Raw genomic sequence first — 18,024 nt, 5'->3', positions numbered from 1 at the left:
AGATTGTATTTCAGGTTCAAAAGTGTAACCAGTTCGGGATTGAATACGGGTCTCCCGCTCACCAACCCGACGTTCTTAACCAATTCACCTCAGCTACAAAAGCACATACTTTTCATCGCGCCTACCTCCAGGAACTGTGCGTTGATCTTGAACTCGGGTACAGGCTTGCCTTGCTCTGTGGCGGCCTGCTGCCGTTCCTCAATGCCCCTGAAGAGGTGCCTGACTGCCCGGGGAATGATGCCCAACTCCTCCTCACAGATGTTCACGTCAAACCCTGTACCCATGGTGTAGGTCTTCCCCGAACCAGTCTGGGGGAGAGGGAGAAGAAGGGGGAGGGGGGGGGACATGATAGGATCAATAACAAATGATATTGTTTCATTTATCGACTCACTTATCTGACTTCAAACTTACTCAGACAGTCAGTGGACCTATGGTGCTGTTTCATGAATGCAGCAAAAAGCGTGATCAGTTGAGCTTTTCTTGCTCAAATTAAAAAACAGTACAAAAACGGCAATGTTCAGAATGGAAGAAAAACAAGCCCTGCCAAAATGATTCTCCTGGACTAAAGCCTGCTCCTAATATATGTAGCTACACACATCGGGGTTGGGGGCTTGGCTGTCATGGTGACTACCAACGGAATGCGATGCTAATTCACACGTCACCTGAAAGATACTCTGACAGTGATGTGTGTGTGAATGTGTGTGTGTGTGTGCATGCATGCGGTACATATAAACGGTTGTGTGTGAGTGTGCATGTGTATATGGGTCCGTGCGTGCGCGACCCTCTGTGCCCCTTGAATGAGAGTCTGACAGGGAGACAATGGGGCTGAGAAGAATGTAGCGGGTAGAGGAGAATGGACGGAGAGATTAAGAGGAGAGGAGTGAAAGGAGAGTTTGGCAGAGAGCTCCACTATAGAGCTTCAGTTCAGAGGAAGAAGTTGTGACAGAGGGAAACGCTAAAAGTACAAGAGAGAGAGAGAGAGAGAGAGAGAGAGAGAGAGAGAGAGAGAGAGAGAGAGAGAGAGAGAGAGAGAGAGAGAGAGAGAGAGAGAGAGAGAATGAGAGCGAGAGAGAGAGAGAGAATGAGAGCGAGAGAGAGAGAGAGAATGAGAGCGAGAGAGAGAGAGAGAATGAGAGCGAGAGAGAGAGAATGAGAGCGAGAGAGAGAATGAGAGCGAGAGAGAGAGAATGAGAGCGAGAGAGAAGGATAGAGAGCGAGAGAGAAGGATAGAGAGCGAGAGAGAGAGACGGAGATGAACTGAAGGAGTTTGAGAGAGTGAGACAGACAGGCAGAGAGAGAGAGAGAGCAGGGAGAACGAGAGAGAGAGATAGTGAAGGAGAGCCTGATAGATAGATATGAACAGGTCCTGTAGAAAGTCAGTCACATGTGCTAATCTATCAAGCCAATAAAAACCCTGATGTTGGTCCTGTTAGAACATGCCTGCCTTTGCTGAGTTGACTGTTTTCCTGGCCTGTTTGCTTCTCTCTTCATATGAAACAAGATCTACTGAAGACTTGGAGCCTAACTGAGAACAGTTTCCAGCAGTGCTGTGTCACTCACTGAGACACAGTTGTAAAGGTTTGATAAATGACGGTGTCACAGTCAACGTGAGTTTAGCAGAGTTACAGTATATCCCTCGCTTCTTCACTGATAGGGGTTTGATAAATGACTTTGTGTGAGTGTGGTATTGGAAACAAGGTGTGATAACGTGTTCTGCTTGCTTACAGTAACAACACTGTTTTTGAATTCATCCGGCAAGCGCCCAGAGACCACAGGGCACGTGGTGGATTCCTGTGTGTGGCAGAGCCACGCCCTTTCCTTGGGTGTGTCCAGCATTGCACCGCATTGCGTCTGTAGGCAAATATGGTGTGTGTGCTTTTTATGCATTTGTGCACGTGTGTGTATGTATGCATTTGTGCATGTACGCCTCTGTGTGTGTGTGTGTGTGTGTCATGCAAATATCTGACCTGTCCATAGGCGAAGATGGTAGCATTGTACCCCTCGAAGCATCCCTCGATGAGTTTCTCAGTGCAGTGTGTGTAGATGCTGTCCTGCTGGGAGTCCATGTCAAACACGTAGTCGTACGTGAACGCCTTGTCTTTACCCAGCATCACCTGGGGCTCGGCGGGCATGCAGAACGTACAGATGTGACATCCCTCGATCTTCTCCCTCGCCAGCTGAGGACGAATCCTGAGAGGGCGAGAGAGATGTTGGGTTAGGGTTTGTAACTGTATGAAACACTTAACCTGAACAGACATACAAAAATGGAGAGCGAGAATGAGATAGCGAGAGAGAGTTTATCACGGAGATGCTTGGTTTCCTTCGATGTCTTCTTAATTGCTGAGGGTTAAATTTAAGACACGGAAAACATTATCTCATAACAGTTAGTCACTGCATAACATTCCACCCTTCCATAGATGTGTCTAATATGTTGACATCTTCACTTGTGGCATGTCATCAGAAGAGGCATGGAAACGTTATCCAATATCGCATTGTCACTAAACCCGATGCAAGAACTTATTCTGATGTGTTGACATATTGACTTGCGGTATGCAGGGATGTGGCATGCAGCAGGTATAGAGTCCTTAGCTCCTTGACAAAACCTCAAGGGCAAAGCTTTGATGAACAGAGTTTGAATGTAGAACGTTTGATAAGCAGATTTTGAATGCAGAACGTTTGATAAGCAGAGTTTGAATGTAGAAAGTTTGATAAGCAGAGTTTTAATGTAGAAAGTGTGATAATGTAACGGCTGTCGTCTTCCTCGTCTGAGGAGGATAAGTTAGAAGGATCGGAGGACCAATGCGCAGTGTGGTAATTGTTCATCTTACTTTAATAAAGGTGAACACTCAAAATACAAAACAACAAAAGTGACAACCGAAACAGTTCTATCGGGTGCAGACACACAAAGACTGAAAACAACCACCCACAAAACCTAACAGAAAACAGGCTACCTAAATATGGTTCCCAATCAGGGACAACGACTGACAGCTGCCTCTGATTGAGAACCATATCAGGCCAAACACAGAAAACCAACACAGAAATAGAAAACATAGATTACCAACCCAACTCACGCCCTGACCACACAAAAACAAAGAAAATACAAAAGAACTATGGTCAGAACGTGACAGATAAGGAGAATAGAAAGTTTGATAAGCAGAGTTTGAAAGTTGCATGTCGAGTATGATTCAGGGCTATGGTTGACTTTTAGACATTAAGTTAACCACCTAACCCTGTTTTCCCCCGATATGTAACGTTTGAGTGCTTTATTGCTTCTATAAAACGGTTGCTGCGCTACATACAGCAGATCTGTTGGTCCAGTTATTAGAAATACGAGTATTATTCACTAATCTGTTTTTCTAGGAGCCTGTTGAATCCCCTTGTAATACCATGGTACAGTATCTGGGGACTGGAGCGCGTGTGCATACCTGCGTGTTTGTATGTGTGCCTGCGTGCGTATGTGCGTATGTGTGTCTGTGTGTGTGATTCTCCTCATGCTGCCAGCACACTCCACCACTCCGCCCCTATACAGAGCCCTCAGTGTTCGAGCCTGGGCTCAGAGAGGAGTGGAAGCTGTGAAGCTACACTAGGTAAACAGTCACACCCTGCCTTGCAATTCCCCCATACACGCTGCCCCTGCGCCTGTCATATTCCATATGTCTAGCTCATCACAGAACTCACTGGACAAATGTCACAGGATTTCAACTAAATTTAAATGGGAAATATTCAGAAGACAAGTAAGTAAATGTACTACTTGTGTTAGGCGGCCTGTAATTGCCTTAATAAGGGCAGTATTGTGATTGGAGTCAGGATACAGTACACACACACACACACACACACACACACACACACACACACACACACACACACACACACACACACACGCTACTGTGTTATTGTGCCCCAGTGACATCAGATCCTGGCTATTTAGCATCCTCTCTCTGGGATTACACAGTGAATGAGAAGAGGGGACAAAGCGATGGAGGGATAGATGAGAGGAGAGGAGGAAGAGAAGAGGGGGAGATGAGGCTGCATTACCTGTAATGTTACACCTCTAGTACATCATTTGGGTCATAACTTCCTTCTGTATTTGCTACAGAGTATTTTAGTATTTCAATATTGCTGCTGCCTCAACAGGTAGGCTAGTTGTTGACTAGTCCATTACTGATCTCTTTGTTCATGTTCCTGCAGAACACCCCTCTGACAGACCTCTGTTTGACACGTTTTAGAGGTTTGGGGGGGTTCGGGGGAATCCATAGTAATCCCTTTGGCCCGCATCCTAAAACAGGACAGAACCATCACTGTTATCCACCATAACAAAGGTAGTACACATCACTGCTTACCACTCGTTACGTAACAATAATGCCACGGAAATACTACAAGTGAGAATGCTGGGCTGGCTTCCAGCCAAATATGAGATGAAGGATACTATATAATACACAGCACTGGTCATGAGATTACGTTCAACAGCATTTCATTTGGTGTCAAATGTCCCTACATGAGGAAAGAGTTCAGTGCACTTTAAATCACATCATTGGTCTGATTGATTGTGATGAGAGCATCCCAGCCAAGGTGGTGACGTACGACAACCAGTCAAACACTCCTCCTTGTGTGTGCATGTCTAGGATCTCCAGCCTTGTCTGTGACATCCCCCAGTGTCTCCAATACACAAACAGACAACCCCCCCCCAACCCCAGTCCAGACACCAGCGATAATTTACTAATTAGAGAACTGGAGAGAATCAATAGATTGATTTGATTAAATGCACTAAACCAAGACATTTGGAGACACAGGCCTATACTGTATAAACAAACATCCGATCTGAAATGTCTTTCTGGTGTTGAAAAAGCAGCTTTGAAGTGGCAGTGGTCAGTTGAGTTGAATGTTTTTATTCGGGGGGAATCTGTCGACAATCTTGAGCTGGTCAAATATCCTGGGAGACTCTCAATTGCATTTCCACGTTTCCTTGCTTCGTCTTTCTTTGCCTCCTTCTCAAAACCTGTTTTGAGGAGAGAGGACATGAGGAATCAAGGAAATGAAAGTGAGATTCTCCCCGTCTGTACGTTAGGGCATGCTCTCTGTGAAGGCTCGATGAGGTCATCAACAGTGGACGAGTGCCTCTGTTATTTTGAGGCCTATAAAATATATAATGAGAAGTCTATGAAGTGTTGAACACATTTCGCAGTGCAGTGAGTGAGCAGTGCACTTGTGTACATTACATTTGTCCTCTAGCTGGGATAGTTGATCGACAGGTTTCAGGCCATGAGTCAAATGAAAACACTGGATCCTTCAGGGTGAATAAGGGTTGACCTATACAGTGACTTCCCTATACCATCATGTAGACTTTTAAAGCACTAATCCACCCTTGAGACTACAGCAGTGATTTTCAATGCTGGTCCTGGAGGGCCAAGACTGGTGAGCATTTTTGTTCTAGCCCATCTCTGACAAAACTAATCAAGGTAAACAGTGATTAGGCTGATTAGTTGAACCAGATGTGTGTCAGTGCTGGGCTAAACCAAAAATGTACACACCCTTTGAGTCCAACTCCATCCCCATGACCAGCATAGAACAACACTACACTGTAGTGCCACAAACCATTGAGTCTTATGTCTTGTTTTCTCCCAGAGTAATCCAACTCTCCAGTTCCTGTACCTCTATAGGGGCCCCAAAGCCTTTGCCTAACACAGTACAGGGGGACTGACTGACTGAGCAGTGAGCACCTAGCTCTCTATGATAACGGCTGTACATTTATCCAGTCAACCCCCGGTCAGGTTGAGCCTGCTTCATGGAATATAAAAATAGCTATTGTTTAATAATCCGGTTCAGAAGAGGTGGGCTAGGCTGCTTCTGTGAGATGATAGGCTGACACACACATGGACTGACACACACACATACATGCAAGCAAACACATACGCGTACGGACACACACACCGTAGAGCTCCTGACAGAGACTCTCACCAGGTGACTTGTCCAGTTAGCCTCACGCCGGCGGCCTCATTACAGCGATTACAGTGACAGCCGGAGGAGCACCATGCTAACTCACTAGCCCCTCTCAGAACAAAATGGACTGCGCCAGGCTAGCTCACTATAGCTCTAACCCATTCAGAAGCAGCTGTCCTGGGCCGAGACTCTCCTTTCTCTCCTATGGACCCAGTCCGAATTATCTAGGGCAGCCTTGCCTGTCTGTCTCTCTTTGTCACATTCTCTCTCTGTCCTTCTCTCCCCTTCCTCTCCCTCTCCCTCTCTCTGTCCCTTCCCTCTCCTCTCTCTCTATTCTCCCTCTCTCTCCCTCTTGTTCTCTGTCTCTCTCATTCTCTCCCTCTCTCTGTCTCCCTCTCCTCTCTCTATTCTCCCTCTCTCCCTCTTGTTCTCTGTCTCTCTCATTCTCTCCCTCTCTCCCTCTCCTCTCTCTCCCTCTCTCCCTCTCCTCTCTCTCCCTCTCCTCTCTCTCCCTCTCTCCCTCTCCTCTCTCTCCCTCTCTCCCTCTCTCCCTCTCCTCTCTCTCCCTCTCTCCCTCTCTCCCTCTCCTCTCTCTCTCCCTCTCCTCTCTCTCTCCCTCTCCTCTCTCTCTCCCTCTCCTCTCTCTCCCTCTCCTCTCTCTCCCTCTCCTCTCTCTCCTCTCTCTCCCTCTCCTCTCTCTCCCTCTCCCTCTCTCTCCCTCTCTCTCCCTCTCCTCTCTCTCCTCTCTCTCCTCTCTCTCCTCTCTCTCCCTCTCCTCTCTCTCCCTCTCCTCCCCTCTCTCCCTCTCCTCTCTCTCCCTCTCCTCTCTCTCCCTCTCTCCCTCTCCTCTCTCTCCCTCTCCTCTCTCTCCCTCTCTCCCTCTCCTCTCTCTCCCTCTCTCCCCTCTCTCCCTCTCCTCTCTCTCCCTCTCTCCCTCTCTCCCTCTCCTCTCTCTCTCCCTCTCCTCTCTCTCTCCCTCTCCTCTCTCTCCCTCTCCTCTCTCTCCCTCTCCTCTCTCTCCTCTCTCTCCCTCTCCTCTCTCTCCCTCTCCCTCTCTCTCCCTCTCTCTCCCTCTCCTCTCTCTCCTCTCTCTCCTCTCTCTCCTCTCTCTCCCTCTCCTCTCTCTCCCTCTCCCTCTCCCTCTCTCTCCCTCTCTCTCCCTCTCCCTCTATTCTCCCTCTGTCTCTCTCCCTCTATTCTCCCTCTATTCTCCCTCTCCCTCTGTCTCTCTCCCTCTGTCTCTCTCCCTCTGTCTCTCTCCCTCTGTCTCTCTCCCTCTGTCTCTCTCCCTCTGTCTCTCTCCCTCTGTCTCTCTCCCTCTGTCTCTCTCCCTCTGTCTCTCTCCCTCTGTCTCTCTCCCTCTGTCTCTCTCCCTCTGTCTCTCTCCCTCTGTCTCTCTCCCTCTGTCTCTCTCCCTCTGTCTCTCTCCCTCTGTCTCTCTCCCTCTGTCTCTCTCCCTCTGTCTCTCTCCCTCTGTCTCTCTCCCTCTGTCTCTCTCCCTCTGTCTCTCTCCCTCTGTCTCTCTCCCTCTGTCTCTCTCCCTCTGTCTCTCTCCCTCTGTCTCTCTCCCTCTGTCTCTCTCCCTCTTGTTCTCTGTCTCTTGTTCTCTGTCTCTCTCATTCTCTCCCTCTCTCTGTCCCTTCCCTCTCCTCTCTCTCTATTCTCCCTCTCTCCCTCTCTCCCTCTTGTTCTCTGTCTCTCTCATTCTCTCCCTCCCACTCTCTCTCTGTCCCCTTTCTCCACACAGCCACCACCACCACTACACATTGACCTGGTTCAAAGGGCTGAAAGACGCAGGGCCAGGCAGTAGCACAGTCACATTTCTAGCCAGCATAATCTCCGACTAAACAAACGCACTTCAAACAGAAGGGCTCTTGTAAAATTAGAAATGTACTGCAGGCCAGAGGCCAGGGTGCACTGACTGTGCCAGGGAAGGCTGGTGACTGTCCTAACCAGCGTTCTCTGCGACGGATATGTTAGAGTCTATACAGTATGTGTGTAGATCTCCATGAATAGCAATAGCTTATGCTGGTAAAAAAGGTGATTCAGCCACAGCATCATCATGCTGACTCACCGCAGATCAGGATTTGACCTCAGCCCCTTGCCTCCGCCTCAGCCAACCACGATTGTCCCCTGAGAGACCATCACGCATCATTTCCCTGCTGCAAACCACAACAGTAACATCAGACTATTGTCAAATCTAATCTCAGCCCTAATCTAATTCTAGAGCTACAAAGAGTCCTGAGAAGCATCTGGACCCACGGTGTAGGGAAAAACAACAGGCACGGTACACAACTAGATTACAGGAAACAATCAATCATTCACTTATTCACCACTTCTTCGCATTCATTTTGTGGAGAACACAGAAAGAAGAGGGAGTATTGCTGCCCTGTGCCCGCACATTACAACGAGAGGAGAATGGAGTCAGGCGGCTGACTTTTTAACTCCTCTCATATCAGAGGTTAAATTGTGGCTGAGTACTTGAGGAATTCATGCACTAGGAACAGGGTTTTTAAAGGCCCGATGCAGCTGTTTTTTATCTCAATATCAAATCATTTCTGCATAAACAATTAAGTGCCTTACTGTAATAGATTTGCATTAAGATGGGCAAAAAAATGGCTTTTTAGCAAAAATCATTATAATTTTGCTTGGACTATCTGGGAGTGGTCTGTGTGGGAGGGGGAAACTGAAAACCAGCTGTTATTGGCAGAGAGGTTTTGAACCCTCTTTGTTATTGGCCTATTAATCAGTTTACTGCATGGTGATGTATCCATGGAAAGCCAAAACTCGCCCCCATGCAAACCTGCTGTTTAGAAGGTCGGGTGTAGATTGTATTTTCAACCAGCAACTATCAGTAAATAACAGTGATCAAATTTGTTCACCCTTTTACAGTGTTAGTTTCATCGGCTTTTGTACAATATGATATACTGTAAACCCAAGGGACATGTCTTTGGACTGCAATGTGCATTGGAGCAGACCCTTTATTCCCCAGGGTGTCTTTACCCTGAGAAACTGATGCTGTAGAGCAGTGGTTAAGGAGGGACCATTCTATACACACACATACATACAGACATACAGTCGTGGCCAAAAGTTGAGAATGAAACAAATATAAATTTTCACAAAGTCTGCTGCCTCAGTTTGTATGATGGCAATTTGCATATACTCCAGAATGTTATGAAGAGTGATCAGATGAATTGCAATTCATTGCAAAGTCCCTCTTTGCCATGCAAATGAACTGAATCCCCCAAAAAACATTTCCACTGCGTTTCAGCCCTGCCACAAAAGGACCAGCTGACATCATGTCAGTGATGACCGAGGACAAGGCTGGAGATCACTCTGTCATGCTGATTAAGTTTCGAATAACAGACTGGAAGCTTCAAAAGGAGGGTGGTGCTTGGAATCATTGTTCTTCCTCTGTCAACCATGGTTACCTGCAAGGAAACACGTGCCGTCATCGTTGCTTTCCACAATAAGAGCTTCACAGGCGAGGATATTTCTGCCAGTAAGATTGCACCTAAATCAACCATTTATCGGATCATCAAGAACTTCAAGGAGAGCGGTTCAATTGTTGTGAAGAAGGCTTCAGGGCGCCCAAGAAAGCCCAGCAAGCGCCAGGACCGTCTCCTAAAGTTGATTCAGCTGCGGGATCGGGGCACCACCAGTACAGAGCTTGCTCAGGAATGGCAGCAGGCAGGTGTGAGTGCATCTGCATGCACAGTGAGGCAAAGACTTTTGGAGGATGGCCTGGTGTCAAGAAGGGCAGCAAAGAAGCCACTTCTCTCCAGGAAAAACATCAGGGACAGGCTGATATTCTGCAAAAGGTACAGGGATTGGACTGCTGAGGACTGAGGTAAAGTCATTTTCTCTGATGAATCCCCTTTCCGATTGTTTGGGGCATCCGGAAAAAAAGCTTGTCCAGAGAAGACAAGGTGAGCGCTACCATCAGTCCTGTGTCATGCCAACAGTAAAGCATCCTGAGACCATTCATGTGTGGGGTTGCTTCTCAGCCAAGAGAGTGGGCTCACTCACAATTTTGCCTAAGAACACAGCCATGAATAAAGAATGGTACCAACACATCCCCCGAGAGCAACTTCACTCAACCATCCAGGAACAGTTTGGTGATGAACAATGCCTTTTCCAGCATGATGGAGCACCTTGCCATAAGGCAATAGGGATAAATAAGTGGCTCGGGGAACAAAACATCAATATTTTGGGTCCATGGCCAGGAAACTCCCCAGACCTTAATCCCATTGAGAACCTGTGGTCAATCCTCAAGAGGCGGGTAGACAAACAAAACCCCACAAATTCTGACAAACTCCAAGCATTGATTATGCAAGAATGGGCTGCCATCAGTCAGGATGTGGCCCAGAATTTAATTGACAGCATGCCATGCCAGGGCAGAGGTCTTGAAAAAGAAGGGTCAACACTGCAAATATTGACTCTTTGCATCAACTTCATGTAATTGTCAATAAAAGCCTTTGACACTTATGAAATGCTTGTAATTATACTCCAGTATTCCATAGAAACATCAGACTAAAATATCTAAAGACACTGAAGCAGCAAACTTTGTGAAAATTCATATTTGTGTCATTCTCAAAGCTTTTGGCCACGACTGTGCACACACACAAAAACATGCCCACAAACACAGGCATGCAAACACACCCTTCTCTGGCCCTTCATTGCACCTGAAACCCGGGAACTGTAGACACTGGGCTTACAGTGATCTTCTGATCTCTCACACACACACACACACACACACACACACACACACACACACACACACACACACACACACACACACACACACACACACACACACACACACACACACACACACACACACACACACACACACACACACACACACACACACACACACACACACACACACACACACACCGATAACTGGTTCTGTTGTTGCGCTGCTTACAACAAGCGTCTCAATCAGTTTTAAATGGTCCCCTTGAAAGAAGAAAGAAAAGCTTCAGCTTCGCCCTCTATTCTTCAGGAATCAATAACTACAGGAAACACTACAGCAGCCTCTCCTCTCTCTCGTAAAGCACCTTCAGTTTGACGGTTATGTTGTACATGGTCATTATGAAGATGGGGATGAAGAAACGGGCTGGGGGGGATGAAGAAATGGGCTGGGGGGGTGAAGAAATGGGCTGGGGGGGGGGTGAAGAAATGGGCTGGGGGTGTGAAGAAATGGGCTGGGGGTGGTGAAGAAATGGGCTGGGGGTGGTGAAGAAATGGGCTGGGGGTGGTGAAGAAATGGGCTGGGGGTGGTGAAGAAATGGGCTGGGGGGATGGTGAAGAAATGGGCTGGGGGGATGAAGAAATGGGCTGGGGGGATGAAAAAATGGGCTGGGGGGATGAAGAAATGGGCTGGGGGGGTGAAGAAATGGGCTGGGGGGGTGAAGAAATGGGCTGGGGGGGTGAAGAAATGGGCTGGGGGGATGAAGAAATGGGCTGGGGGGATGAAGAAATGGGCTGGGGGGATGAAGAAATGGGCTGGGGGGGATGAAGAAATGGGCTGGGGGGGATGAAGAAATGGGCTGGGGGGGGGGTGAAGAAATGGGCTGGGGGGGGATGAAGAAATGGGCTGGGGGGGGATGAAGAAATGGGCTGGGGGGGTGAAGAAATGGGCTGGGGGTGGTGAAGAAATGGGCTGGGGGTGGTGAAAAAATGGGCTGGGGGGTGAAGAAATGGGCTGGGGGTGGTGAAAAAATGGGCTGGGGGGGTGAAGAAATGGGCTGGGGGAGAAAAAGGCACTTAAATGGGAATATTACTTCCACTGTCATCTGACTGACATCATCCACTGTCGTCATATGGAGTGGATTCCATACAGAGTGCTGCTGTCCTGACACTCTAATGTTGTGTTTGTTTCAATTATGACATTGTGAAGCAAAATGCAAAAGGCAAACACTGTGTGTCGTGCGTGTGGATAAGGATGTCAACTGTCATCATTCACTGTTCAGGATATCAGGTGTGATTTTTCTTTTTCCTTCTGCCTTAGAAGCATCTGACTCACACATTGTTTAGTGTCTGTCATAATGACAGGGTTGTAACGGCGAATACGTGCATTAAGCTACGTTTACAGAGCATCACTGTGAGTAACACAGTAGCTGCAGTAAACAATCACAGCTGACAACAACAGTGTCAGTCTTCAACTGAGTTATGGTCCATTGTACTTGCTTTTAGGAACAGTCTGTCCATTGTTAAGTACTTTACTGGAGTGGAGATCATGAGGCAAGTCATTGGATAATTCTCAACATCAATGCTCTGTGATTAACAGGTACTAACAGGCCTTTTCGCCTCAGAGCACAGAAAGACAAAACTGCAGTTTTCAACAATGATCAACTGATGAAAATTATACAAGTAAGCGCCTCAAACCAAATAAACCAACCAACTTTTTCCTAAAAATGTCTTCATCAAATGTCTTCACCAAATGTTTTCATCAAATGCTCTTTGAATGAATAAATCTCACTCTCTCAGTGTCCAGTCTAATGATGTCACTTCAGTTACCAAAGCCACTAGTGAAAGAAAGGGGAGATTCAGACAGAGAATTATATCACTCTGGAACCCCCACTTCTCTTCCCCTGGCTTAAATCTGGCAGGGCTTTTCTACACGGGTGAGTGATGTCCATTCACAGGGTCACCACACTGGGCAGAGGGTTCACAGCTCTACTGCTTCCTGGGTCAGATTTCACGGTGCTGCTATCGGGAAGAGCAGGAAAAGGGGATGCAGGGGTCCACGCAGTGGCTGTCGGTTTCACACTGTCAGTTTGGGGAGAAACCAGGACAAAAGACAGAGGACAAACACACACACAAATACACACTCATCCGTCTTATCTTCCTCAAGCCCAGCCGTATGACGAATAACACAAAATAACAGCGATCATATATGGAAACATTCTGTTGTGACAGTTAAATACCATTATGCCACAAAGGGATCTCTGTCAAAACACTAGATAAGAGGACAGACATACAACCTTGTGAGTTGGGAGATATTTCGGATGGGGAAAAAACAAGCCAAAAATGTTTTGCAATGTCACGGACAAGGGCAATGAGAAGGAAAATACATTGAGGGACACATTCTTCTCTTCTGGCAATGGGATACCAGTGAGATTCCTAAAACACATCAGTTTATCAATCTGGGCTGAGTTCATGTATCTGACCTCGAGCCAACACAAGCTTTTCTTGTGATATTCTGTTGTGCCGTTTTAAGGGTTTGTGGCCATGTTGGGATTTTAGGGCCTGTTGTGTGTTGTATGAAAGATTACATATCCCATCTCTATGTGTGAAACACCTAATATAAAACTAATATTAGCAAGTAAACACTCTGGCTGGCAGGCTGGGGCGGTGTTACACTACTCTAGTATAAAGGACTCGGACTTGGACTCTGACTCAAGTCTCAGCCAGAAGGATTCAGCTACAACACCTTACTTGGATACTGAGAGAAGTGGATGAGATTGAATAGACACAGTAACTATTGCTATTGTCTCTCGTAGTAAGTAAGGACACTTTGCAATGTCACATGACGTGTGCCGGCAGATGGTTCATGCATATTTATGAATAATCCACCCTGGGGAGGAGCTGCGCTTTGATGGACACTCTGAAAACCCAACTAGTGGAAAGGACGTTACTCTGAGGGTTTGGTCCCATTGCCCAATAGCAGCTGTTTCGGTGACTTTTGCCCCACATGTGAAAATCCGAAACAGAAGCTGGACACAATAAAAATGTAAAACTAACATAACATGACATGTCTGTTATCGTGCCAATTCTATTGCTCTCTGAAACAAGTGTCTTCTTTAGACTTGGCCTTTGGCTGAAATAGTGTAAAAGGCCTGTCTGGCTTCGAACGTGAACACCTTGAAACCTGAAACAACCAACACTGTAGCGTAGCTCCAGGCTTGAGGCTCTGCATAATTAATGCTTCATTCACTTCAAGGATATTCGTGAAACAACCACTTGACTGGCTCATCTGGTCACACTTTACTTTACCAAACAAACATACTAACACTTACATGGGCTAAATTGCTCAAATCTATCTGTTTATTCCATTTAGACTGAACTCATACGAGACTGCCCAGTGAATAAATACTTTGATATAGTTGTGTTCAGGACAGCTATACCTTTGTCTGTGGGTTTTAACAGCACTGGCCTAAAAACATGAAACGGGTGCAAACGTGTAATGTGCACAAAATGAAAATGTGTAATGCACAGAAGAAAAAAAAAAAATCGAAGAAAAATCTATATGCCAGTAATTTATGTTCGAAAACAGCATTGGAAAACATATGTTCATGAGAGTCACTGACTAACTCTGTCCCAGTAACGCACCCCTAAACACACTGCTGTGCACTTCTGGTGCAAAAGCATTGACCTTTTACTTGTCACATTCATTAACTCCACCAGAACAGCACTTGGATGATAATGGACCATATGAGCCTTGTGCACGGAACTGGGGCTGAAGCATTAAGCCTCGTTAACAGACAGCATTAGGCCAACTGGCACACGCAGGCTCTGTATCTAACAACAAGCTACATTGGTTGGTGATCGCTGTGTGTGTGTGTGTGTGTGTGTGTATGTGTGTGTGTGTGTGTGTGTGTGTGTGTGTGTGTGTGTGTGTGTGTGTGTGTGTGTGTGTGTGTGTGTGTGTGTGTGTGTGTGTGTGTGTGTGTCTGTTTCAACTGTTACAAGTCAGTGAAAACCTGTGAGTCAACCTGTCTTAAACATGTACTTAGTGACTGTGGTAAAGTTGCTGCTCAACAGATTCCACCAACACACAGAAGTAATTACAGTGTTGCCATGGGGGGGGGGGGTCTCTTATGGATGTTACTATAACTCATCGTAGCTAATGTACTGTGTAGTTGTAGTTGAGACGATAGCAACTTAGATAACGTTGTAAAGTCATGACACGAATGATTAAGTGGATGTTTTAACTTTTTGTGTCATGTTTTTGTGCTTCAAGTAAGTTAGCGTGGTTGCCAAATATATGTACTCACGTGCTTTCAAGTCAGTAGGGTTGGATCAAGGCAAGCACATACAGATCTGGCGGCCACCAGGCTGTATTATATTAGATCAGAATATGAAATTGCCTATGTAATAGCATTATCCTTGAGACAGGTTGGCAGACAGCAGACAAAGCTGATGTCACCTTGCAAGAACTCCTCTGACACAGAGACAGATAGACAATCAGCCTAACGGACCCAAGGCAACAGCAGAAAGCGGGCTTAGACAGACGCGGGGCTGTGTCTCTGTAACGACTCTCTAGATCTCAGGAGTGTGTGTAACATTTTGTACCGGAGGTCTATGCGTCTGTCTGAGGGGTTTCGTGAAGATTAAACAGTGCCGATCCGTTTATGAGCCAGTGTAACGGCTGTCCTGCCAGTGCGTGTGTGCCGGAGAGCCGGAGTGTGTGCGAGACAGGGATAGGTAGAGAGAAAGGAAAAGCGAGCTACAGGCTTAGAGAGGGACTTGGCGAGAGTGTGCTAGCGTGTGGGTGCGTGAGTCAATGTGTACATAACCTGATGAAGTGAGCTCAGCGGGAGCCGGAGTTCTCAGGCTAGCAGGGAGAGCATTAAGGTGCAGGGTACAGCAGGGTCAGGGAAGGTATCCCTGTACTGTAGGCTTAAGGGATCTGCTTACTGACCCATACACTGGACACTTGGATTAGTGACAGGTTCCAAAATGTATATCAGGGCCCAAGGGCAGGTGATAAAGATGTTGTTAGATTCCTGAAGGGGCAATGGTGTGTGGGGGTTTTAGAACACCTAAAACCTGTTAATAAAGACCCAGAGTTTCTGGAAATCAAGGGTCCTATGTAACATGTTGAAAACATATTCTCGACATGTTATTACAAGCTATCTGATCACCTGAGTCTTTGCATGTCTCCGTTTTCGTGATCACAGTTAGATACCGTACTCTCTCCTCTGGCTCCTCTATGAGAATAATGAGTGGGAGCCTGATTGTGGAGGAAACAAAAGACCAAATTAAAGTTGCAAGAGAGAGAGAGTGGAAAAAAGTACTGGCAAATGCGTACAGTACACAAAGCTAGCGCATGATTCGTGAGGCGTTCTATGCAGATGGATACAAGGGTTTACACACACTGGTGTCTGTCTGCGACTGTGTTGTGGGGAGCTAGCTATTTGCAGTTAAATGCGTTCAATGTGAAATGACAGTTGTATATCGTCTTTGAAAACTCGAAATACTGTCTGCCTGACATGTCCGCAATTAAAACAGTCTCTACAGTATCGTGTTATGTAGATGTGCTTGCTGCTAGTATATTGTCTCATGAATATGGCGGCATTTATACATAGAAGAGAGGCTTGTAAAACCAAGGCCCAGTCCAGACAGAGACTTAGTAAAGAGAATACTGGGTCAAAGTCTGCCTGCAGTAACTGGAGAGAGAGAGTGTTAATTATTTTATTTATTTTCACTTTTGTTTATGATCTATTTCACTTGGTTTGGCAATGTAAACACATGTTTCCCATGACAACAATGCTCTTAAAATGAAGAGAGAGAGAGAGAGAGAGAGAGAGAGAGAGAGAGAGAGAGAGAGAGAGAGAGAGAGAGAGAGAGAGAGAGAGACTAACCTAGAGGACAGGTCTTAGTCTCTGTCTTCCACTGATCCCTCTCACATGACATTACAGACCTATGACACATTCTGGTTCCGTCATTCTTCCTAAATCCCTCATTTGCAAACCCTTAGCACCTGGGACATGTATGGATAAGTCTGATATGGATCAGATCGAGATGGGGGGGGGGGGGGGGGGGGGTATTGCTTTCTCCTGTCATATCTGCCCCTCCTTCCTTCATTCATAAATTCATGTAGTCGTCATGTCTGCAGCCAGGCCATTGAGAAACGGAGTACTGTACAGTACCTTAGGCATCAACAAAGGAAACTCATTAAACATAACCTAGGAAATTGTGCTGGCTATATACTTGGTTGGTCTATATGGTGACACTTAAACAAATCCAAGGCCGTGCTGCTTAAGTAGTTTGACATTTGACAAGCGTCCTAGAATAAATACAAGGAGAAACGTATTGTTGTGGCTATCGCCAACCCCTACGTAAACGTTGATTGCTTTGCCACATTTTAATCTACCGTGCGTTATTTTTGGAATGAATGCTCATTTGTTAAGGCTAAACACACATTAATGTTATTTCACAGTAATTGGGCCATTATAACAGCCCGTGCTGTGGTTTATCAACACCGGCACGGTCACACTAATAATAGGTACGTTATCCTGGAGAGTCGTGTCCAAGAGCATCATTTTCCGACAGAGCAAAACACCATCCAATGTCACAGGTTTACCTCAATGCGACCCGCACCGAACTTTCGTCCTGTCCACTCATGGTTACGAAGTCCGGAGGTTCGTCACGTCTGGAACAACCACGATATAAATAGCTGGATTTTCTGTTTCTTTATCCGTGTGCAGCAGGCAGCTCCGTTACCGAAGCGCTTGAGCCACCACAGCTCACATCCACTTTCATATAAATAATTGCAATACGACGTGAGCATTGGCGTGCTATTCTCTGTGCTCTATCTCGGGCGAGGCGCATTCGGAATCATATTCGAGGTTACATTTTCTACGACATCGCATTATTCCCGTGTAGAGGCCAGCCATGCTAGGTGGCGAGGACAGAATAATACACTTGCTCGCTCCTGTGTGCGACCGGAGGAGCGAAACGTAATCAAGCCACGCCTTCTGCACCCTACCAATCTGACAGAGGGAAAATATCACCCCCCCCATTGAATGAGTGAAGAATCATCGCAGTCGCTCTATTTCCACATCATTCAATGGAATAATTCAAGTGAATGTCTATGGTTTTCTGAAGAATGTAAAAGTGTTCGGTAAATGATATAACCTTCTCAATTGACGGAAAAGGTTGAATTATTGATGACCACTAGCCGAGTCTCAAGTAATGACACCACCTTGTTTTCTGCAATGCAATTGAAAACGTCCAATGCAGTTAAAAACCGCAGATCCAGGTTGACCATATTCTATGTAGCCATATGGTTTGACATTCCAATCTAATGCGAATATGTTTGTGAAATACCAAATGGCGTAGGCCTAATCGTTA

The 18,024-nt window shown here is 46.3% G+C and overlaps 1 protein-coding gene across 11 annotated transcripts in view; it reads right to left on the bottom strand.

Moving 5' to 3' along the window:
- LOC129838326 (kinesin-like protein KIF21A) overlaps positions 1–17,629 on the bottom strand; it is a 39,459-nt gene extending 21,830 nt beyond the window's left edge. For 10 of the 11 annotated variants that reach the window (XM_055905246.1, XM_055905247.1, XM_055905248.1 and 7 more), the window contains exons 1-3: positions 17,255–17,628; positions 1,968–2,190; positions 126–308 (exon numbers count right to left, since the gene is read on the bottom strand). In XM_055905246.1, the coding sequence (XP_055761221.1) occupies positions 126–308; positions 1,968–2,190; positions 17,255–17,295 (447 nt within the window). In that variant the 5' untranslated portion in view covers positions 17,296–17,628. Of the gene's footprint in view, positions 1–125; positions 309–1,967; positions 2,191–17,254 lie in introns of all 11 variants that reach the window. The other variant, XM_055905245.1, reaches the window with a different exon arrangement.
- Positions 17,630–18,024: the final 395 nt, after the last annotated feature.

This window comes from Salvelinus fontinalis, chromosome 39, assembly GCF_029448725.1.
Source record: "Salvelinus fontinalis isolate EN_2023a chromosome 39, ASM2944872v1, whole genome shotgun sequence".
Lineage (NCBI taxonomy): Eukaryota > Metazoa > Chordata > Actinopteri > Salmoniformes > Salmonidae > Salvelinus > Salvelinus fontinalis.
The sequence above is the reverse complement of the archived record's forward strand: the minus strand, read 5'-3'. Positions and strand labels throughout refer to the sequence as shown.